The sequence below is a fragment of the Ambystoma mexicanum genome, chromosome 7p, assembly GCF_040938575.1.
Source record: "Ambystoma mexicanum isolate Mex_15411 chromosome 7p, UKY_AmexF1_1, whole genome shotgun sequence".
Classification (NCBI taxonomy): Eukaryota; Metazoa; Chordata; class Amphibia; order Caudata; family Ambystomatidae; genus Ambystoma; species Ambystoma mexicanum.
Genome location: NC_090939.1, coordinates 53,377,560 through 53,400,553, shown reverse-complemented (window position 1 = coordinate 53,400,553; position 22,994 = coordinate 53,377,560). Strand labels below are relative to the sequence as shown.

The 22,994-nt window shown below is 48.8% G+C and overlaps 1 protein-coding gene across 4 annotated transcripts in view; it reads right to left on the bottom strand.

Annotated features, from left to right (window-relative positions):
- Positions 1–22,994, bottom strand: part of GDAP2 (ganglioside induced differentiation associated protein 2) — a 1,016,820-nt gene that overhangs the window by 495,392 nt on the left and 498,434 nt on the right. For all 4 annotated transcript variants that reach the window (XM_069635760.1, XM_069635762.1, XM_069635761.1 and 1 more), the window contains exon 6: positions 10,576–10,664. In XM_069635760.1, coding sequence (XP_069491861.1) covers positions 10,576–10,664 — 89 coding nt within the window. The remainder of the gene's footprint in view (positions 1–10,575; positions 10,665–22,994) is intronic.

Here is a 22,994-nt window from a genome sequence, read left to right as displayed (position 1 = left end):
GAGGTGCATATTGACTAGTCACCTTGGTAGGGGTATACTTAGGAGATGGGCAGCAACCAGAGCTAGGCATTTTGTGAAGACTCTTGGAGCCAATATTGGGTCTAAGGGTAGAGCTTGGAAATGTTAATGGAAATTCGAGGGTGTGACCCCATTGTACAATGTTGAGCACCCATTTATCAGTGGAGATGTTGCACCACTGTTTGACAAACTGCAATATCCGGCCACCCACTGGGGTGCTGAAGTGAAACCCCGGGAGCTGGCGATGGTCAGGCTTCCGTGGGCGTTTGAGCGTGGGAGGAGGCTTTGTGCCGTCTTTGCACATCCTTGTATGCCTGCAATCTCTCTGTATGCCTCCTGCAAGGTGGTGCGAGGTGGTTGGCGATATGATGGCAAATTATCTGTTGGTTCTTGAAAATCTTCCTTTCCCAGAATGAAAGGACTGCCTCCGCTATTGCAGGGTACCAAGGGAGCGGGCAGTGTCAGTCTATTGCCTGAAGGGTCTCGCCAACCTTTTTACCAAATAAGTTGACGCTGTCAAAGGGCATGTTGATAAACTTAGACAGGTTTCTCATGACCAAAAGACCATCGTCCCAGAAGTCATCCAACAAAGGGATAGCCACCACTAATTTACAGGAGCCTTCACGCCTCTGGAACAGGAAACATTCCTTTTTCTGTTCTTCCAGGATGAGGTTGAATAGTTTCACTGCTCGTATCAACAGTGCATGGAAGAAACCTATTTAGTCTGGTGGAGGTTACTTCAGGAGGTTTCCCATCCACTGGCACTAGGTCATTATAATCATCAGTAGTAGCATTTGTAACCTGGGATGTGTCCATATCCGAACCAGTATCCGTGAGAGCAGCCATTGGGGCTAGCAAACGAGGTGCTGGTTGAGCAAGCAGAGGCTGAGGAATTCCCACGCAGGCCGTGCTGCAGGGCTGCAGGGCTCCTACTGGGAGCGATCCAAACATTCATTCGTATTCTTTATGTTCCTCCAACCAATTCTAACTATCCTTACATGTACGTCAACCCTAGAATGCACTGGTGAGACGCTTATCTAGGCTAAGTGGACAGGAAAGAAAAACTGACCCTACCCAAGCAACCAGTTCTGTTATTATTATTATTCCGTTTTTATTACGCGCCACATGCCCGTAGGTCTCAGGGAGTACAAAGAACATGAAATTACAAGACAGATGGGGAGAATCAGGGACGGAAACAGGGGGTCAGAATCACGAGACCGGAAGGCAGGCTAGCGTCTGGGCATTCAGCTTGGTTTGAGTTTAAAGAGGTGAAGTCTCACCAGTTTCTTAAAACTGCCAGGGTATCCGCTTATCCTCTTGTGTCCCCTGAGAGTGCACTCTAGGCCAAGGGGGCCTGGACATCAAAGATTGTCCCGCCGAACCGGACAAGCTTGAATCTTGGAGGAGACATTCAACACGCATTGTCACAGCACAACTGACGTCCCAGTTTCTTTACCTTAATCCATTCTTTTAGATATTTCGGATTTATGTTATTCCAGCATTTGTAGGAGAGAGTCAGAATTGTATGGGTGATGCAATGTCCTAATGGGAGCCAGTGTTGGAGATGTTGTATTTCGAGCCTTGGAGATGTGATTTCACCTAAATAGGGTAAAGATTGCACGAACGGCACACATTCTGCGACACCTGAAGCGAGTTAATGTTAGCTTGCGAGATCCCTGCCAACAGGCTGTTGCAATGGTCGAGCCTGGACTTGATCAATGCCGTAGCTAACAGCGCACAGTTGCTGGCCAAGATGAAAGGACGAATTTGACTCAATATCTTTGTGACAAATCCGCATGCAGCGTGGACATGTGACACGTGGGGTTTCATGGTTAATTTGGCGTCTAACAGGATGCAGAGTGTCTTCACGCTTGTGGAGACGTTTATGAAATTGCCTGCAATGTGGAAGTTTCTATAGGCCGTGTCAAGTTTCTTCAGATGCTGACAAGAGGCTGCAATCAGCAGCTCCGTTTTGTCTCTGTTGAGGGCGAGGGAATTGTCAGCCATGCAGGACTGTATGGCGTTGTACACCACACTAAGGGACTTCGAGTCCTGAGTGTAGTTGCCGGAGTGCTCAAAGACTTTTGGATGTCGTCAGCATAATTAGTATACTGCACACACAGGTAATCGAGTAAGCTAAGCAGAGGCCTAATGTAGATATTAAAGAGTTGGGGAGGTGCAGGGGCCCTCTGGGATCCCACAAGTTTGAATTGTAGGTTCCCATTCGTACAAAACGGAGAAAGAGACCAGATTAGTGAGCATGGGAGCAAGTATCCACCCCTTTTAATAGTCCGTTCTTATCTTTTCAAGGAATCTTATTTTTTTTTTAAAAGAAAGTAAGACAAAGGCGGCAAGATGGTGCTCGGGCATCCCACCACAGTGGTTAAGCAGTTTCAGTGCATTATTGTTACATTCTCCCACTTTCCTCAGGACCAAATTAATACTTCACATCTCCTTCATAGAGCAGGTAGTCATAATGTCTTGGCCACAGGCCTCAGGTTCTTTTTAGTGTGTTCCCATTATTTGCAAGTTGACACCAAGTGGTAGTCTCACTTTTTGCCTCGTCGAAATAACAGCGGCCTGTAGATACTACAGCTCACTACAATTTATCATTTTTAATCAACCTCAACGCTTCCCTGCCCTATCTGCGTCCAGGGGAAATCCTAGGATAAGTAACACACCTCAACTGCCCTTCCGTCAACGACTACAACGGCTGCCAGGAGCCAGTTGTACGTATAGTTGACGGCTTCATCCAAGATACCAGCACCCACAGCCACGGCGGGATCGTCATCTTCAGTCTGTTGACATCCACATCGACGACAACACAGTTGACGAGTCGCAGTCGACAAGCCACATGCAAAAATCTACACTATCTTCTTTGTTGACGGCACTGCCATCAACAACACTGCTGGCGACAACCTTGTCAACGACTCGTAGGTCTGAATCTACTGCACCCTATACGATCCATGTTGTCCATCTTGTCCATGGTTAGGACCATCGTGTCCAGGGTTGTGCTGCCTCCCGGATCATCACCCACAACAACAACACGAGCTCCTGTGATCTCTTCTTTTGCTAAAAGTGCTAATGTAGAGAGGGAGGGGATGGCACTCTTTAGCCACGACCATCAAAGGCAAAGGCTAATGTTTTCTCTGGTGCCTATGGCCACTGTGACATCACCTGTCGAAAAGCTGCAGGAGGGTAGCATGTCGGAAAAGGAGCCTCTGGAGGCTTTATTTTCAGATCAGGAGGAGATGGAGGAGGACCCAGCAGCACAGCAAAAGGTAACTCCTCCAGCACCTCATCAACAGTTACATCCACCAAGTCTACCTGCTGTATCCGCTGTCGTGCCTCCAGCTCCCGTGGGAACACCATCGGCACCTACCTAGGGTTTTGTTGTTAGACATCTTGCCCACTTTGCGAACTTTGGTGACGGAATGGCAACACTGCTTACCTCCTCCAGGACTTTTCTGCTGTGGAGCTGCAAGCAAATACAGAATCATTTGAAAACCATACCAGAGCTTCAAACCGGACTGTTATGGGTTTGAAGACTCCAAGTTAGTGTGAGGTCATGAAAGGCATGGATCAGTTATTTTTTTATTTGTGTTCATGAAGAGGCACTGTTGGAACAAGGTTGGCGCAGACAGCTTTTCTCAGCCTTCCCAAGAAGCAAATAGTAAGCACATAGTGTTAGGTGTGGTCAAGGCAGGGACGTAAATGACTTACAAGCGTGATCAGAAGGAAGAGTGATGGGCAAAAAGTGGGAGACAAAGTTCTGGGAGTGGCATGTGCTCATATTTCCTTATATATGGCGATATGCTCATAGTAAACAGCAGGACTGACGAGTAGTCGCAAACTATTGAAGAGCTGGGGCACGAATGGGACATGCATCAAACCTTTGGGCTATGCGCACACACAGAGGGTATATGTTTTCTAAGTAGCGGTGGCCCAGTCAGACATGGATTGATTTGAGAGAGTGCCACTGTTTGGGATCCTGTAAAAAGAATATCTAATTCTTGGAAGCAGGCCGATGCTTCTGACTCCCAGATTCATTATAACCTGCAGTGTGGGTGGGCCAAACAGGTGGGTGGGAGTAATAGAGTTTGTACTGGATTACATTAACTTACACTTCCCCAGTGTTACCCTTGACCTCATTGGGAGAGAGGAGGGCGGGGGGGGGGCACACGTTGATGGAGCTAAGACAGACAACCTCTCATCACTGGGCGAATCAAAGTCTGGGGCCCACTAAAGGTGTAATACACATGGAGGAACAACGTGATAAATGCAAGAGCTGTAGCGACATCTCACAATCAATGCGACATACACAAACCTAATCAGTGGATTGAAAGAACACTTCCGAATAGGCAAGTAAGCCTAAATTATTTCAAACAATTATCTGCCCGAATACCACCTAGTAGAAGAAAAGCATAGTAGTATCCAGCATCCTTGAGATTCTTTGGCGGCATCAGTCACTGGCAATTCTCCAGTAAAGCTCTCACTGTTATTTCAAAGAATCCCCTAGGGTTTCTGTGGCCACCAAATTGCTTCTCCGCAAACTCAGCAGTTACCTCCACGGATGTGAAAAGGTGGCACTTTACAGTATTATTCAGATTTGGCCAGGTAGAACATAACACACTGAACAGCATTGTGATGCAATTTTCTTTTTGTTGGCATTTGGCTTTCACAAAAAAAAAAAAAGATTTTACCCAAACACATCCATATAATAAGACCCAACACATTAAAACAAAAATTACAACAGAACATACAGTCTAAAGCAATGACGTGCTACATGTTGGTACTTTAGAGACATGGCTTGTAAGGAGAAAGAAAGAGAAAGCATTCATTCCATTGATTCAATTAATTTAAATATTTCTTTAAAAACCTTAAAGCTAAAGTCCAGGTTCATTTTTCTCCTTGTATAAAAACAAGAAGCACCTCTCTGCACACCATGTCCCTCGCTCCTCAATATGTTTAACCAACAGCTTCGTTCTTAAATCCATTATACCCATTCAAAAGAGAACCAAATATAAGGATTCGATGGAATTCTCCTTTTTACGTAACCTATACATAACATCATTCGATCTTCCTCTTTTACGAATAACCATTATTTCTTTCGTTGGATGTAAGTTTAATCTAAAATGCATATAAGACGCTCTAAATTCCGGACTTGGAAATTTCATCAAGTAACCTGGCATGACCTGGGTGTACAATTTATACACATTGTCTTTGCTGCTGCATCAGAATCCAATCTTTATACCAGAGTTTATACTTGTCGGATGTTGGGTTAGTTATTAAAGTGTCTTCTGTGGTGTTCAGATCGTTCAAGATCGCGCAGCAAATTGATTTCCATTCTACCAGCACTGGCTCTGAGTTTTTTCCAGTGCACCTTTGATCAAGTTAAATCCCCGTAGAGGTTGTGATTGTAAACATTTCCTATATTGTGCAAGGCTTTTCCTTTCCATGTTACCATCACGTAGAGTGAGATTAAACCCAACTACATTCTTATAACTTGAATTGGAGTAGATTTTGGGAGCCTTCATATTTTTTTCAAAAAGAGCCCTTCTAGCTTTGGCCATGTGCTCGCTGGTAGCAAATACAACGCTACTGCACCATAGGTCAAAATTGCAATGACCTTCATGCAGTGGAATGAATCAATCGGTGTCAATGGGAAATATTTTCAACATTGTGCAGCCCTGGGAAGCCAGATTAATGACTTTCTTCAGCAAGGCGATTTTCCTCAGTGCGTGTCAAACGCTGTTCAACTGCATACCCAAATATACCAATATATTTACTTCGATGACTTTCTTTTTCCAAATACCATGAAAACGTACCCCTCCCCCTGACACCTGGAGGCTGAAAGATCAGGATTCTGGATTTGGAAACATTTCTTTTTAAGCCATTTTCTTCAGTATACCATTGCAGCGCATTTCATTGCCTTTGCAAGCCAATTGGCTTCTAATCGATCAGCACCAAGTCGTCAGCGTATAATAATTACTCACAGGTCTGCTGTCAATAGAAGGCGGGAAGCTTCTCACTGCTGCCATTTCTTTTCCCGTAGATCTAAGGTGCCAATTGGCATCCTTGCTTAAGGCCCTATTTAATAGTCAGTGGGTCCAATAATAACCCATTAGCATCCAGTCTCACTTTTAGAGAAGTATCTGAGTACAAGTCCCGATTGCTCTTACAATGTTGGTCGGGCACTCCCATGATTTTAATTTGGCCCACAGCCGACTTCTGTCGATTGTATCTAAAGCTTGGGCTAAGTCTATAAAGGCCAGGTATGTTTTCTTGTTGTTCCCTGCCCCTCGAGCTTTCAAGATGTTGGTTAAGAAAACATTTAACAATGTACCAATCTCCTTGACAGACCCTGACTGCAAGGGGTCAGCATTCTGTGAGTTGGTGGACCACCTTGCCAACTGTTTCAACACCAGGTTTGCAAAGATCTTGCCCGATACATCATGTAGGGTGATAGGTCTAATTTTCTGGATCGGACCGGTCGCCCTTCTTAAAAATCAGGACTACAACAGATGTTTTCCATGAGGTTGGAACCTTTTTTGGCTCTTCTTACAAGATGGAATAACTCAAATAGGAACAAAGACCATAAGTCAGCGTTCTCCTTCAACATGACATTCGTCATCCCATCAGGGCCAGGAGCTGTAGAGTTGCTTGCTTTCTAATTACATCTTCAATATCGTCCCTTTCCATTGGAATTAGCCATTCCGTGGACTTGGATTCCTCACAATTAACTTGTAGTTCATGGATGTTATCTTACAGCCGTGTGAAATGTTCTACCCACCGTGCAGCTGATATGAATTTCTCATGAGGGCTGCCTGTGGTGTGTTCATATAATTAAGTGCCAAAACTCCCTTGTGTTCTTCGAATCTATGTTAGTAACAAGCTTTTCGGCATCTTGCTGTAGTAGCCAGTACTTCCTAGACCTCACCCAATTCATGTAGTGGTGCCTCATGTCGTCGGTTGCATCGTCCCCTTCTAATTTCCTCAGCTTTGTCAGGTTAGCCCTCACATTTCGTTTTCCAATTGCCACCTGCTCTTCATACACATTTGCATATGAAAAGGCATTCACTCTTTAGAGTGAATGTGTGGTTGTGGCAGTCACCCAGGGAGCTGCAGCTTCTTGCTAGGGTAGATGTGCGGTTGTGGCAGTCACCCAGGGAGCTAAAGCCTCTTGCTAGGATAGATGTGCGGTTGTGGCAGTCACCCAGGGAGCTGCAGCTTCTTGCTAGGGTAGATGTGCGGTTGTGGCAGTCACCCAGGGAGCTGCAGCTTCTTGCTAGGGTAGATGTGCGGTTGTGGCAGTCACCCAGGGAGCTGCAGCTTCTTGCTAGGGTAGATGTGCGGTTGTGGCAGTCACCCAGGGAGCTGCAGCTTCTTGCTAGGGTAGATGGGCGGTTGTAGCAGTCACCCACAGAGTTGCAGCCTCTTGCTAGGGTAGATGTGCGGTTGTGGCAGTCAGCCAGGGGGCTGCAGCTTCTTGCTAGGGTAGATGTGCGGTTGTGGGAGTCACCCAGGGAGCTGCAGCTTCTTGCTAGGGTAGATATGCGGTTGTGGCAGTCGCCCAGGGAGCTGCAGCTTCTTGCTAGGGTAGATGTGCGGTTGTGGCAGTCGCCCAGGGAGCTGCAGCTTCTTGCTAGGGTAGATGTGCGGTTGTGGCAGTCACCCAGGGAGCTGCAGCTTCTTGCTAGGGTAGACGTGAGTTTATGGATGTTCCCCAGGGAGCTGCAGCTTCTTGCTAGGGTAGATGTGCAGTTGTGGCAGTCGCCCAGGGAGCTGCAGCTTCTTGCTATCGTAGATGTGCGGTTGTGGCAGTCGCCCAGGGAGCTGCAGCTTCTTGCTAGGGTAGATGCGCGGTTGTGGCAGTCGCCCCGGGAGCTGCAGCTTCTTGCTATCGTAGATGTGCGGTTGTAGCAGTGGCCCAGGGAGCTGCAGCTTCTTGCTATCGTAGATGTGCGGTTGTGGCAGTGGCCCAGGGAGCTGCAGCTTCTTGCTAGGGTAGATGTGCGGTTGTGGCAGTGGCCCAGGGAGCTGCAGCTTCTTGCTATCGTAGATGTGCGGTTGTGGCAGTCGCCCAGGGAGCTGCAGCTTCTTGCTAGGGTAGATGTGCGGTTGTGGCAGTCGCCCAGGGAGCTGCAGCTTCTTGCTAGGGTAGATGTGCGGTTGTGGCAGTCGCCCAGGGAGCTGCAGCTTCTTGCTAGGGTAGATGTGCGGTTGTGGCAGTCGCCCAGGGAGCTGCAGCTTCTTGCTAGGGTAGATGTGCGGTTGTGGCAGTCGCCCAGGGAGCTGCAGATTCTTGCTAGGGTAGATGTGCGGTTGTGGCAGTCGCCCAGGGAGCTGCAGCTTCTTGCTATCGTAGATGTGCGGTTGTGGCAGTCGCCCAGGGAGCTGCAGCTTCTTGCTAGGGTAGATGTGCGGTTGTGGCAGTCACCCAGTGAGCTGCAGCTTCTTGCTAGGGTAGACGTGAGTTTATGGATGTTCCCCAGGGAGCTGCAGCTTCTTGCTAGGGTAGATGTGCGGTTGTGGCAGTCACCCAGGGAGCTGCAGCTTCTTGCTATCGTAGATGTGCAGTTGCGGCAGTCGCCCAGGGAGCTGCAGCTTCTTGCTAGGGTAGATGTGTGGTTGTGGCAGTCACCCAGGGAGCTAAAACCTCTTGCTAGGATAGATGTGCAGTTGTAGCAGTCACCCAAAGAGCTGCAGCCTCTTGCTAGGGTAGATGTGCGGTTGTGGCAGTCACCCAGGGAGCTAAAGCCTCTTGCTAGGATAGATGTGCAGTTGTAGCAGTCACCCAAAGAGCTGCAGCCTCTTGCTAGGGTAGATGTGCGGTTGTGGCAGTCACCCAGGGAGCTAAAGCCTCTTGCTAGGATAGATGTGCAGTTGTAGCAGTCACCCAAAGAGCTGCAGTCTCTTGCTAGGGTAGACGTGAGTTTATGGATGTTCCCCAGGGAGCTGCAGGTGCGGTTGTGGTGGTTTCTCAGGGAGCTGGAGCTTCTTGCTAGGGTAGATGTGCGGTTGTGGCAGTCACCCAGGGAGCTGCAGCTTCTTGCTAGGGTAGATGTGCGGTTGTGGCAGTCACCCAGGGAGCTGCAGCTTCTTGCTAGGGTAGATGTGAGTTTATGGATGTTCCCCAGGGAGCTGCAGGTGCGGTTGTGGCGGTTTCTCAGGGAGCTGGAGCTTCTTGCTAGGGTAGATGTGCGGTTGTGGCAGTCACAAAGGGAGCTGCAGCTTCTTGCTAGGGTAGATGTGCGGTTGTGGCAGTCACCCAGGGAGCTGCAGCTTCTTGCTAGGGTAGATGTGCAGTTATGGCAGTCACAAAGGGAGCTGCATCTTCTTGCTAGGGTAGATGTGCGGTTGTGGCAGTCACCCAGGGAGCTGCAGCTTCTTGCTAGGGTAGATGTGCGGTTGTGGCAGTCACCCAGGGAGCTGCAGCTTCTTGCTAGGGTAGATGTGCGGTTGTGGCAGTCACCCAGTGAGCTGCAGCTTCTTGCTAGGGTAGACGTGAGTTTATGGATGTTCCCCAGGGAGCTGCAGCTTCTTGCTAGGGTAGATGTGCGGTTGTGGCAGTCACCCAGGGAGCTGCAGCTTCTTGCTATCATAGATGTGCAGTTGCGGCAGTCACCCAGGGAGCTGCAGCTTCTTGCTAGGGTAGATGTGCGGTTGTGGCAGTCACCCAGGGAGCTAAAACCTCTTGCTAGGATAGATGTGCAGTTGTAGCAGTCACCCAAAGAGCTGCAGCCCCTTGCTAGGGTAGATGTGCGGTTGTGGCAGTCACCCAGGGAGCTAACGCCTCTTGCTAGGATAGATGTGCAGTTGTAGCAGTCACCCAAAAAGCTTCAGCCTCTTGCTAGGGTAGATGTGCAGTTGTGGCAGTCACAAAGGGAGCTGCAGCTTCTTGCTAGGGTATATGTGCGTTTGTGGCAGTCACCCAGGGAGCTGCAGCTTCCTGTCAGGGCACATGTGAGTTTATGGATGTTCCCCAGGGAGCTGCAGGTGCGGTTGTGGCGGTTCCCCAGGGAGCTGCAGCTTCTTGTCAGGGCACATGAGTTTATGGATGTTCCCCCAGGGAGCTGCAGGTGCGGCGGTTCCCCAGGGAGCTGGAGCTTCTTGCTAGGGTAGATGCCAGTTTCTCGGGTACTAAAAATATGAATCAATCGTTTCCCTGTCTAGAGTGTTAATTTCTAAATGTTTGAAAGGCTTTCTAGCTCACGCCCCCCACCTCTTCCTGCCGAGAATGTGGCTGGGACCCCAATTCGCAGGAGTATCTGGTGCCTGCATTGCTGACATGGAGGCAAGGCACGGGATGCCTGGTACATTTACAAATAATGTGCGAATTGAGCCGTGCTAGAATCATTTTTTACCAGCAGTGCAGTAAACTGTCCTCCAGGCGCTCGAGTATTGCAATAGAGTGGGTGCCTCATTTCTACTGATATGGACGGCCGCATAATATCTCGAGAACATACTCGGAATGCATTGAGACGCTGCATCCGTGAGAGTGAATGCTGAATGGATGGCACTGTTTAAATGACCAGCTGTGCAAAAGCTACTTACGGAGGGCGATGTGGGTGGCGTCTTCCAAAGGGTAGCATCTCTTTAAGGAGCTGATGACGCAGAATCCCACAGAGGACATCCCTTCCTCCCTGCAGTCAAGAAGGAGAGAAAGCAAGGCTTACAACCAAGCATTCAATAGAAACATTTCAAAACCAGCACAGAGCCAGGCACGAGCAAACAAATACCTAAAAGTACACCTGCCACTGTAGAACCCTTCCGATGCGCACGTAAAAGAAGTTACGGCAAATGACGCGCAGTGGCCACCAGAGGGCGCTCCAGGGCATCACATATGCCTCCACCTTGAAAGTCCGGCCTGTAGAGCAAATCCTGAAACCATTAGACCAGTCACGCGCCATATCTTCAACACGGACAGCAGGTGAAAGTAATAGGGTATATGGTGTGCAACACCCACCCCTCCCCACCAGTTCTCCCCTCCCCCGGACAAACCGTGGGATCATGAGAAAATGATCTTCTCCTTTATTAGATCAACTAAGGTAGCAAAGGACCGCAGCAGCCAGCGGAGACGGGGGGGGGGGGCTGCCCACCACCAGTGATGTGTACGCTGCCCCCAGTGGGAGTGGAGGGTCTGGCCAACTACACTCTGATGAGAATGTGCTCCTCGGCGTCCTGCCCCACTGCAGTGTAAAGCGGCGGCAGTGGCAGAGGGTACGAGGAGTCCCTGCACGCCACGCCGGACCCAATTCAGGAAGGCTCTGGGAGGGATCCGAAGAATGACCACCAATTTCACTGACTGATGGGCACTCATATAACGCGCATAACTAAAGTGCCAAGCGGAATGAACTGCCTCCAAGGGCGTATGGAACCCACAAATGGCGATTGTACATCAGTGAAAAAGCGTGTCTCCTGACAGTGCGCTCGATACATTGCAGACGACTTCTTCAGGAGGAGGGGTTTGGGCATAGGGCCTAAACAGAACGGTGCTTAAGCAAGACGCATTTTTCTGGAATGCAGCTCCGTCTTGTTCCGGTTCAATTCCTCCCCTTATCTCAACAATACATGCCAGCATTGCACTGGAAACCACATTTTAAACAGCACCACAACCTGGAACTGGGGAAAATAAAGAAATCCATAAAAGTGTTCTTGTATTAATTTAGATGCATACACGCTTAATGCTTTCATTCTAGGCAATCCAATATCAACATGATCATTTTCATTTCCCCTTATTTAATGTATTCAGTATCAAATGGTAAAAAGATTAACAAAGGTTTGATTAATACCCTTGTCCTTGTGAAATGTCAAGCAGGACGGTTTTGAGGAAATCGCCTGGATTTCACCCACTAGTCTGGCCGAAAGTTAAGGCCACCAAGAACGCCGTTTTCCAGGAAAGATTTGTATTGGATGCTTGGTGCATGGGCTCGAAAGGAGGCTTCATGAGTCTAGCGAGTAGCACATTTTGCTCCCACGCTGGCACTGGGCAACAAACAGGTGGAAAAGACCAGAACAGCCCATGCAAGAACTCCTTCCTTCACTAGCCGGTGGCACCAAAAGGATGGAACCCCTGTGGAGCGGTCATACCTGGAGATCGCCACCAGGTGCACCTTGATGGAAGCATGCACTAAGCCAGACTGAGCCCGGGACAACAGAGAAGGCAACAGATCCTCTGGCCGCATGGTCTGAGGATACAGTCGATGGTTTGTGAAAAATACTTGAAAACATTTCCACTTGCTCTTGTAACACTGAAAGGGACAGAGCCCAGAGCTCTAGGACCACAGGAGCCAGCCCGTCTGATAGGGGCCAGGACGTGGTGCAGAACTGCCCCCGATTCCTGGACAGGAGCAATTGGTGCAGGCGCATCTTGATTGGCGCCGCTGACAAGAGGATAAGGATGTCAGAGTTCAAAACGGTCTTGGCCACAACGTGGCCACTAATTAGTTTGCATCGATACAGTCTGAAGATGTGTAGGGCTGGAGGCACCAGAGGGATTGGGGGAATGCATACAGAAACTTCCCTTACCAAGGAAACGCAAATGCGTCCCTCAAGCTCCCCAGAAGGGGGAAGGTTTTGCAGCGACTGTTGTCGCAGGTGGCAAAAAGGTTGATCACAGGAGTTCCCCACGTCTGAAACAGGTGAAGCTGGTCGCCGTGCAGTTCTCACTCATGACACGAGCGCAACTCCCTGCTGAGGAAGTCCACTAGTGTGTTCTGAATCCCCGGTAGATGAAGGGGTATGAGAAACAGTTTGTGCTGTAGAGCCCAATGCCACAGTGCTTCGGCCTCCCTGGAAAACTGTTTGGACCTCGTTCCTTCTTGCTTGTAGACATAAAACATGGATGTCGTATTGTCAGTGTAAATTCACACCACCCAACAGGAGAGGGAGAAAGACTTCAGGGACCAAAATATTGCCCGCAGTTCCAGCAGGTTGAAATGCTGGCTCTTTTCCTCCTCAGACCAAAGGCCTCCGGAGTGTTGGTCTTGACAGTGGGCACCCCAGCCCTCCATTGACGCATTTGTCGTGACGGTGGCCTAATGATCTGGCAACCAGAAGGGGGCGCCTTGCACCAGATGTTCCCTCACCGACCACCAGCAAAGGCTCCACCTGAAAACCAGTGTCAGAGCTATGCCATCGTCCCAGGACTCTGAGGATTGGACCGCGGGCATCCAGGAATTCTTGCACCAGCCTCACCTGTAACCGGCAGTTGGTGATTAACAGGATGCATGATGACATCCCAAGAAGGGATTTCTAGTTGGACTGGTGTTACCTGGGCGCAGTCGAGATCGCGCACCTTCTCCAGAAGAGCCGCCAACCTTTCATCCGAGGGCCTGGCGGTGCAAGTCTGGGTGTCGGGTTTTCCTCCAAGATAGAGTGCCTTTTGCAATGGGACCAGGCACGACTTTGGGAATTTGATGGAGAATCCCAATTGCTGTAAACACTTGATGGTGGTGGCGGTGTTGGCTTGTGCCAGCGGAAAGGAGGGGGCTCTCACCAACTCGTCTAAATACAGATAGACGTGCACGCCAATTCCCTGCAGGTGTGCCACCACTGGCGCAAGGCATTTGGCAAACACTGGCTGGGCAAACCAGAGGCCGAAAGGAAGGGCCATGAACTGACAATGTACTCCTGCCACCACAAAGCGTCGGTAGGGGCGGCGTGAGCAGCGAATAGGGATGTGAAAATAGGCGTCCAAGGTTGAGGGGCACCAAGAAATCTCCTTGTTGTAGCTGGGACAACACCTGTTGCATGCGACCAAACAGAAGTTCTGTGTCTTTAGGAACTTGTTGAGGACCCTTAGATCTAATATGAGCCTCCATGTTACTCACCACATTGGTAGGTAGTATGGACTTCCCAAGATGCGTAGTGGGAGATGAAGAAGCAGTAACAGTCTCAAGAACTCAGGATCCCCTGATCTCAGACTCAGGCTTCCTCTTAATGAGGGGCTCTTCTTTACGATGTACTGCTCTGCTATTTAAGTAAAAACAGTCAGAGCCATCTATCGCATAAAAGAGCGGGGAATGCACGCACCGCCAAACCAATGCCGCAAGGAAATACAAAGATGATTAGGTTAATGAAATCAAGTTTAGTAACAATTTTAATTGGAACAACAGATACCTGAAATTAGGCGTAGGTGAATAGGGACTGAAAGCTGATCCTGTACCTATAAGTTGGAAACACCAGATGAGTTCCCTTTGGCGATTCAGTACTATTTAAGAAGTGAGTATTGGGATAAACTAACCTGAAGTGGCACTGTAGGAGGAGTGAAAATAACAAACTGGGAAATTAGTATAGGAAGATGAACCCGGTCGGCATGAGGGTCGCACTAGGTCCGGGTTGGTGCATATACTGGAGAGCGTTCAGATGCATTTTAGCAGAACAAGTTCCAGATAAGTCCGTTATAGTTCCAGGTTGCAGGACAGGAATTCCAGGAATCCTAAGCGTGCAGTGGCTGTAGGTTCACTAATATGGGTGAACCTAAAAGGGGGTGCGGAAATGTTCTAGAACCGTTTTGAAACAAGCAACAAATGATAGACTTACTCTTGTTGTTGTCCTTGCCAGTCCATGGGAGGAGTATTGCCATGGGATTGGAAACTGTGGTCCGCTGTGTTGAGGAAATAGCTGTGGGGCTGGAAGTGCTGATCAACTGAGCTGAGTGAATGCCGTAGAGTTGGAAGCACGGAACAATTGGTGTGGAACAGGACCAGAAACTCTGCCCGCTTGAGGGAGAGAGCTGCCGCGGAGCTGGAGGAAACACTGCCCGCTTGAGGGAGAGAGCTGCCGCGGAACTGGAGGCTCGATTGGCAATGTGGAGGAAAGCCACACCCAAGGAGGGAACCGTGGCAAACAGAGTCCAGGAAGGAATATCCGAGTAGACAGTCCAATAACAAAAACGGGTCTGGAAGCCGGGAAGTCAAGAAGTGAGTCGTGAAGAGCAATCCAAGGAGGAATCGATGACTGTAGAAAGCCACAAGCTGTAACAATTCAATTAGCAGCAATGAGGATGCTGCAGCCGTGGGATTTAAACCACAAGGGGGCGTGGCTTCCACGTACGAGGACGAGGAGCACGTCTGGACTTCGTCAGCTGACCTGAACGTGTGCGTGGCTTCCCCAGTCTCCATGGCAACCTGTAACGATGCCATAGTGGATTGCACTTTCCTGTAATACCTTGCAATGAATGGGGACGTAAAACAGAGAAATCCCTGTGGATGCATGCATGGAGTTATTGTATGCGAACTCGGCTTGTAGTAAGGCTGTGTACCAGGTTTGTTGGAATTGTAGGCATAAACAGCGTAGATACTGTTCAATAGTAGCGTTTCCCTCTCCGCCTGGCCATCAGTTTGAGGATGATAGGAGGAAGAATACCTGTCATCGATGCACAGAGAGGCAGTAAGGGCCTTCCAGAATCTCGATGTAAATTGCGTACCACAGTCGGATGGAAGGGAAACCAAAGTACCTGAAGACATTAGACACGAACAACCTGGCCAATCGTGGTGCGGAGGGTAGCCCAAAAAATGCATATTTAGTGAAGTAATCCACGACTACCCATATGGTATAGTAGCCTTGTATTTCTGGTAATTCAACGATAAAGTCCATTGAAACCATTTGCCATGGTTTGTAAGGAACCGGTAATGGCCGTAATAAGCCCACATGCCTGGTCCTGGATGATTTGCATTGGGCACAGATAGCGCAAGAGGCTATATAGTCCTTTACGCCCCGTGACATGTTAGGCCACCAAGACCAGCGCCGCAGGGCTTCCAGCGTTTTCTTCTATCCTGGATGTGCAGCAACAACAGAATCATGTGACCATTGAAGGGCCAGAGTACGGGCAAGGCCAGGCGGGATAGAAATGCGCCCTTGGATAACAAGAAATCCCTGAACCAGATCCATATTGAGCTCTGCGAACTCAGTGGGATGTTCCTTGACCCATATACAAATGAGAGACCGCAAGGAAGGCTGAACAGAACACCCACAAACAACTTTGTTCTGTAGAAGAGTGGGAGGCTCCGTCCTCAATGAATCGCCCTCAGCATGATGACGTGAGAGAGCATCGGCTGACACTTGCGCCTTGGCAGGTCGGTAAGTAATAGTGAATTGGTAGGTAAGTAATAGTGAATTGGTATTGTGAGAAGAACAAATGCCAGCGTGCTTGTCTAGCAGTGAGACATTTCACAGATTTAAAGGCCAGCAAGCTCCGGTGATCAGAGTAGACCGTAACAGGATGACAGGCTCCTAGTAGATGATGCCTCCATTCAGAAAAGGCATCCCTGATAGCCAGGAGTTCCTGTTCCGTGATTGAATAGTTCCTTTCATAAGCAGTCAGTTTGCGTGAAAAGAAGGCAGTGGGGGGGTGCATGTCCCCAGTATGCAGGCATTCTTGTGGCAACACCGCACCAATAGCTATCCCGGAAGCGTCAGCCTCCACAAACGACGGGAGGTCTGGATCAGGATGTTTAAGGACTGGTGCAGTAACGAATGCAGACTTCAAATTATCAAATGCCTGTTGTGCTTCAGGAGACCAGACAGTCGGTTTTGGCACTGGTCAAAGTCGTAAGAGGGGCTGAAAGAGCAGAAAAGCCATCAATGAAACGCCTATAAAAGTTGGCGAATCCTAAGAAGGATTGGAGGGTTTTGACTGATTTGGGTTCTGGCCATTCTAGGATAGCTTTGACCTTGGATTTGCTCATACAAACACCTTGGTTAGTGAGGTCGTAACCTAAGAATTCTACTTCAGTGGAGTGGAATATACATTTTTCAGCTTTCACAAACAGCTTGATTCTCTTGTAAACGTTGGAGAACCGTTCTGACAAGTTGGATGTGTTCTGAAATGGTGCGTAAATAAATCAGGATGTCATCTTGGTAGATAACAACAAACTGGTCAGAGATGTCATGAAACAGGTCGTTCATAAAAGCCTGAAAAGTGGCTGGGGCGTTACAGAGCCCAAAGGGCATCACCAGGTAGTTGTATAACCTGTATCAAGTCTTGAACGCTGTCTTCCACTTGTCCCCCTCTCTCATGCGCACCAAGTAGTAAGCCCCTCTGAGGTCTAACTTAGTGAAAATTCGAGAAGCACCCAATTCATCGAGAAGGACGGAGATCAGTGGAAGCAGGTATTCGTTCTTAAAAGTGACCGCGTTCAAGGCTCTGTAATCAATATAGGAGCGAAGATCGCCTTCTTTTTTGGGCACAAAAAAGAGGGGATGCCGCTGGTGATTTAGACGGCCGAATGAATCCCATAGCAAGTGATTTGTCCATTTATTCTTTTAACACTGCATCCTCCTTCAAGGTAAGTGAATGCACCCTTCCCACAGGGATCTTGGCTCTGGGTATTAGATCTATAGGGCAATCCAAGATTCGATGCAGCGGCAAAGTCTCTGCCATGCCCTTATCGAACACATCACAGAAGTCCCCATAATCCGCCGGAACCGAGGGTAAAGGGGCATTAGAGACGGCTCCTATGTGCAGGGAAGAGGATGCAAGTGCTTTGATAGGAGTACCCTGAGTGATGCCATGCAACAGAGTGCACTAATCGTTACACAAAGTGGAGGGGAATTGTATCTGGTGTGTTGCCCAATCAATGAGGGGGTTATGATAATGCAACCATGGCAGACCTAATATGACTTTATAAACCGGGGCCTTGATGATATCAAAAGAAATCGTCTCAGTGTGTACCTCATCGGTGCACATGGTTAATGGCATAGTATGATGGGTCACCATACCAGATATAAGAGTGGATCCATCCACTGCATTAACTGTCTCAGGTTGTTGTTTACGAATCCGCGGAATCCCTGCCACAGTAACAAAGCAATGGTCAATGTAATTGCCCATAGCCCCAGAATCAATAACGGCCTGAGCTTTGAAGGGTTCTCCATGAGCAAGAGAAAAAAGTGACAGGAAGACGAAGGAGTTGGAAAGAACCAGAAACGGGCGAGTCCAAGTTATGACCTACCGACGTAGGGACTCCGTCTACTGTCGGGATTTGACGTTTCCCGCCTTTCTTTTGGGTTTTTTGGGGCACTCGCGCAAGAGGTGATCAGAAGAGCCACAGCACATGCATAGGTTATGGGACCTGCGATACTCCCGCTGAGCCGGGATCAAAGGGCTCCCAACTGCACCGATTTGCATAGGCTCAGGGGCAGGCAGCTGTACGGAGGCAATTCCGAGACAGGTATGATCGTGGTTGTTCTTTTTTACCCCACGTCTTTCAGCCTTGCGGGCATCGATCTGATGGACCAGGTCGAGCAATTCCCCGAAGGCTGTGGGTAGAACAGGAACCGTGGACAGAATATCCTTTAGTTCCTCAGAGAGTCCTTGATAGAAGACGGCTGCTTTCTTTTCTTCCGGCCAATCGGTTTCAGCCGCAAGCTGGTTAAACCGAGCTAGATATACCAACAAGGAAGTGTTCCCTTGTCTATGTTTGAGTAATTCTAGATTGGTGGCTTGAGTAGTATATCTGGTGTCAAACACCTTGCTCATCATGGAAAGGAGAGCATCGCAGTTGTACAGCACATGGCTGTTGGATTCCAGCAACGGGTTAGGTCAAGCTGCAGCAGTACCACCCAAGTGAGACAGCACAAAAGCCGCCTTAGTAGTAGAATTGGGAAAAGAAGAAGGACGGCATAAGAAATGCAGTTTACATTGGTTGACGAACGTCCTGTACTGTTTAGGGTCTCCCAAAAAACGCTCCGGAGGAGCTAACGGAAACTGGGTAGTCAGCAATACCGGAGCGTGTTCCTGAACAGGTGTCGAAAAACCAGACCCCGAAGCGGTGGCTCCGGCACCTGCCTGTGATGCTGGGGATGTTACTAGAGACTGAATTGCGTCCATACGTTGGCGCAGTGCTTCATGTGCATTGGTCAGATCCGTACGAAGGTCTGTTACCATCTGCACTATTTGTGTCAGGGCATCAGTAGTCTCAGTAGACATTTTTCTCTAGGCTGCTAATTCTGTTACTCACCACGTTGGTAGGTAGTATGGACTGCCCAAGATGCGTAGTGGGAGATGAAGAAGCATTAACAGTCTCAAGAACCCAGGATCCCCTGATCTCTGAGAATCAGGCTTCCTCTTAATGAGGGGCTCTTCTTTACTATGTACTGCTCTGCTATTTAAGTAAAAACAGTCAGAGCCATCTATCGCATAAAAGAGCGGGGAATGCACGCACCGCCAAACCAATGCTTCAAGGAAATACAAAGATGATTAGGTTAATGACATCAAGTTTAGTAACAATTTTAATTGGAACAACAGATACCTGAAATTAGGCATAGGTGAATAGGGACTGAAAGCTGATCCTGTACCTATAAGATGGAAACACCAGATGAGTTCCCTTTGGTGATTCAGTACTATTTAAGAAGTGAGTATTGGGATAAACTAACCTGAAGTGATTATCTGGAATAAGTAGAACATGACAGGACAAAATAAACTGGGAAATTAGTATAGGAAGATAAACCCGGTCGGCATGATGGTCATGCTAGGTCCGGGTTGGTGCATATACTGGAGAGCGTTCAGATGCATTTTAGCAGAACAAGTTCCAGATAAGTCAGTTATAGCTCCAGGTTGCAGGACAGGAATTCCAGGAATCCTAAGCGTGCAGTGGCTGTAGGATTACTAATATGGGTGAACCTAAAAGGGGGTGCGGACATGTTCTAGAACCGTTTTGAAACAAGCAACAAATGATAGACTTACTCTTGTTGTTGTCCTTGCCAGTCCGTGGGAGGAGTATTGCCGTGGGATTGGAAACTGTGGTCGGCTGTGTTGAGGAAATAGCTGTGGGGCTGGAAGTGCTGATCAATTGAGCTGAGTGAATGCCGTGGAGTGGGAAGCATGGAACAATTGGTGTGGAACAGGACCAGAAACTCTGCCCGCTTGAGGGTGAGAGCTGCCGCGGAGCTGGAGGAAACTCTGCCCATTTGAGGGAATGAGCTGCCGCGGAAATGGAGGCTCCATCGGCAATGTGGAGGAAAGCCGCACCCAAGGAGGGAACCGTGGCAAACAGAGTCCAGGAAGGAATATCCGAGTAGACAGTCCAATAAAAAAAACAGGTCTGGAAGCCGGGAAGTCAAGAAGTGAGTCGCGGAGAGTAATCAGAGGAGGAATCGATGACTGTAGAAAGCCACAAGCTGTAACAATTCAATTAGCAGCAATGAGGATGCTGCAGCCGCGGGATTTAAACCACAAGGGGGCGTGGCTTCCACATACGAGGACGAGGAGCACGTCTGGACTTCGTCAGCTGACCTGAACGTGTGAGTGGCTTCCCCAGTCTCCATGGCAACCTGTAAAGATGCCATAGTGGATTCCACTTTCCTGTAATACCTTGCAATGAATGGGGACGTAATGGCCATAGTGTAACACTCCAACCCCCCGACTTGTTGGGCAGTGACATTTTTCTTACCAGAAAGTAGCAGGAGTAGACTCATGTGCCCAGTTCGTCCTTTGGCACATTCTCCACTGCACCCTTCTGCTGCAGAGCTTGTACTTCCTGTAGCAAGAGGTGTTGCAACCTATCTGGTTTGTGTGCGGGATGAATACCCGTGGATAGTCCACGAACTAGTGAGTGGCCCTACTGGAGGAGGGATAGCACCCATTTGTCGGTTGTGATGTGCACCCATTCGTCGACCAACCTTGAAAGTCGTCCTCCAACCTGGGTGCTGGAACAGGAGGACTTGGCCCTGGGCTGCTCATGTCTGTTTGCCGAACGGGCCACTATATAGGGAGGAGCTACAGTGGTGTTGTCCCTGTAGGATTGGGACTTTTTTTCTGTGCTGGTGCCCTGATGAGTACGGGATCTTGTAAGAGGAGCAAGACCGGTACGTGGAGCAATTATCCTGCAAAGTTATGCCATAATGCCCTTTTCCTGAATGGAAGGACTGGCGCCTTTGCTGTAGCGTGCCCGAGGAGCAAGCAGTTTCCGTGTCCGTCTTTATGGACTGTAAGGCTTCATCCACTTTTTTTACCAAAAAGGGCAGATCAGTCAAAGGGCATATCAATGACCCTAGACTGGACATCGGTTCGAAAATCTGTGGCCTTGAGTCAACCCTGCCTGCATAGGACCACTGCATTTTCAAGTTGGCAAAAACCAGTATCGGCAATGTACACAGAGACCGTGATGGCATGGTCTGACGCTAACTCGCCCTCATGGAAGATGTCCATGGCCTCCTTTTTCTTGTCCTCTGGCAGGAACTCTAGCAGGGGACCCTACTTGTACCACAGCTCGCGATCATAGGGTGCGAGTAAGGTCATTGCATTTGCCACCTTGATAGTCCTGGCTGTGGTGGTAATGATCTTACTAAAGGCGTTGAGCCGTTTGCCTTCCGTGTCTGGAGGGACAGAGCAAAATGACGAAGGGTTAAGCCAATCATTTCATGGCAGTAGCAGAAACAACAGTCTGGCGTGGGTTGGGTGCGGAAGCAGGCGGGAGTGCTCTCTTGGGCTCTGTACATTTTGTCGAGCAAGTCTTTTTTTAGCCGGGGCAGTTGCGGGATGCACCAGGCCATCCTCCCATATGTCTTCTAACAGCGGGATGGACATGACCGACTTCCTGCGCTGCTCACTGCACTGGTACAAACACACACTCCTTTTGCTGCTCCTCGGGTGCAAGACCGAACATCTTGCAAGCCCTGGACATAAGCGAGTGGAAGGCATCTACCCCATATGAATATATGTGTGAGAGAGAGAGAGAGAGAGAGAGAGAGAGAGAGAGAGAGAGAGAGAGAGAGAGAGAGAGAGAGAGATATAAGTGCTAGGTGTTAGGATAGAGAGTCCTTCAGGCAGCACAGGTAAGGCAGAGCTTGTTACTTTATTCAGTTACATCAAACAGGCACATACGATAGCAAGACAACGCCCAGAGCAGAAAGGAAGCCCACTGGCTCCCACCACCCAGGCTACATGGTTTCAACTGCCATAGGTGGTACACTCACATGACAACATTCCAACTCATCCAACATTCTACACATGGCATCACTCAGGTACTGACATAATTCAAACTCTGCACACGCTCAAGTCCAGCCAGAAAACTTCCTTCCCTTCACAATCAAAATACAGCAATATAATACACCTCCTCTCCCATCAAACAAGAAGACACATCACAACACACACCACACACACACACCAGCTGAACCAACATCACAAACAGCCAAACGAAGGGAAGAAACCGACCAAAAGGGCATAAATAACTATCCAGTGACTTGCCTGGGGCAACCAAAACAACATTCACAAGCCACCAGCAAAATACCCATCACCTTATATTCACCACTGCCACCAGTGAATCTTGAAGCTAACACCCCCAAGCAATAACCTGCCCACCAAGGGCCACCAAACCAACACTCCGTACCTCCTGAAACACAGACCACCTTTTACCCCTTGCTGCTACAGAGCGGTCTTAGGGCTGCCACCCCTAAGCACAACTGCCCAACCTGAGACAAAGGTAAGGAACTCAACAAGCGCGTACCAAACACTCCACCAGAATCCAGCACTAAGAATGGGCATCACTCGTCAAACAAGAACCCAGAAGAGCAATCAAAACGGATGCACACACACACACATGAATGAATCCAGACACACTAAGCAAAGACTAAAACACAAACCACAACACAGAATAGAAAAAACAAAACTCACCACATTGTCACCACCAGTGTGCCCTAAGGACAGCAAATCTATAATTCACGCAGCTGCAGATTTGTTGGCCAGACCAACATGCAACCAGCAACAAACAAAACAAAACAACTTCCCAGGCGGCGGTAGAAAATCTTGAGTGCCATAGCTCAACACTTGGAGGTGCTCAGGACCAGCACATCAAGCATGGGGATGCCACACACTGCTGCCAGCCAAGAAAAAGAAAAAAATATTTCCAAAATATTGCCACAGGCAAACCTCCACAAAATGGCAACTCGGATCCAATTATACAGTCAGTTCCTAAACAAACTACTAAAGGATTCGCACAACTAGTGCAAGCATTTTATGCCACAGCATAACC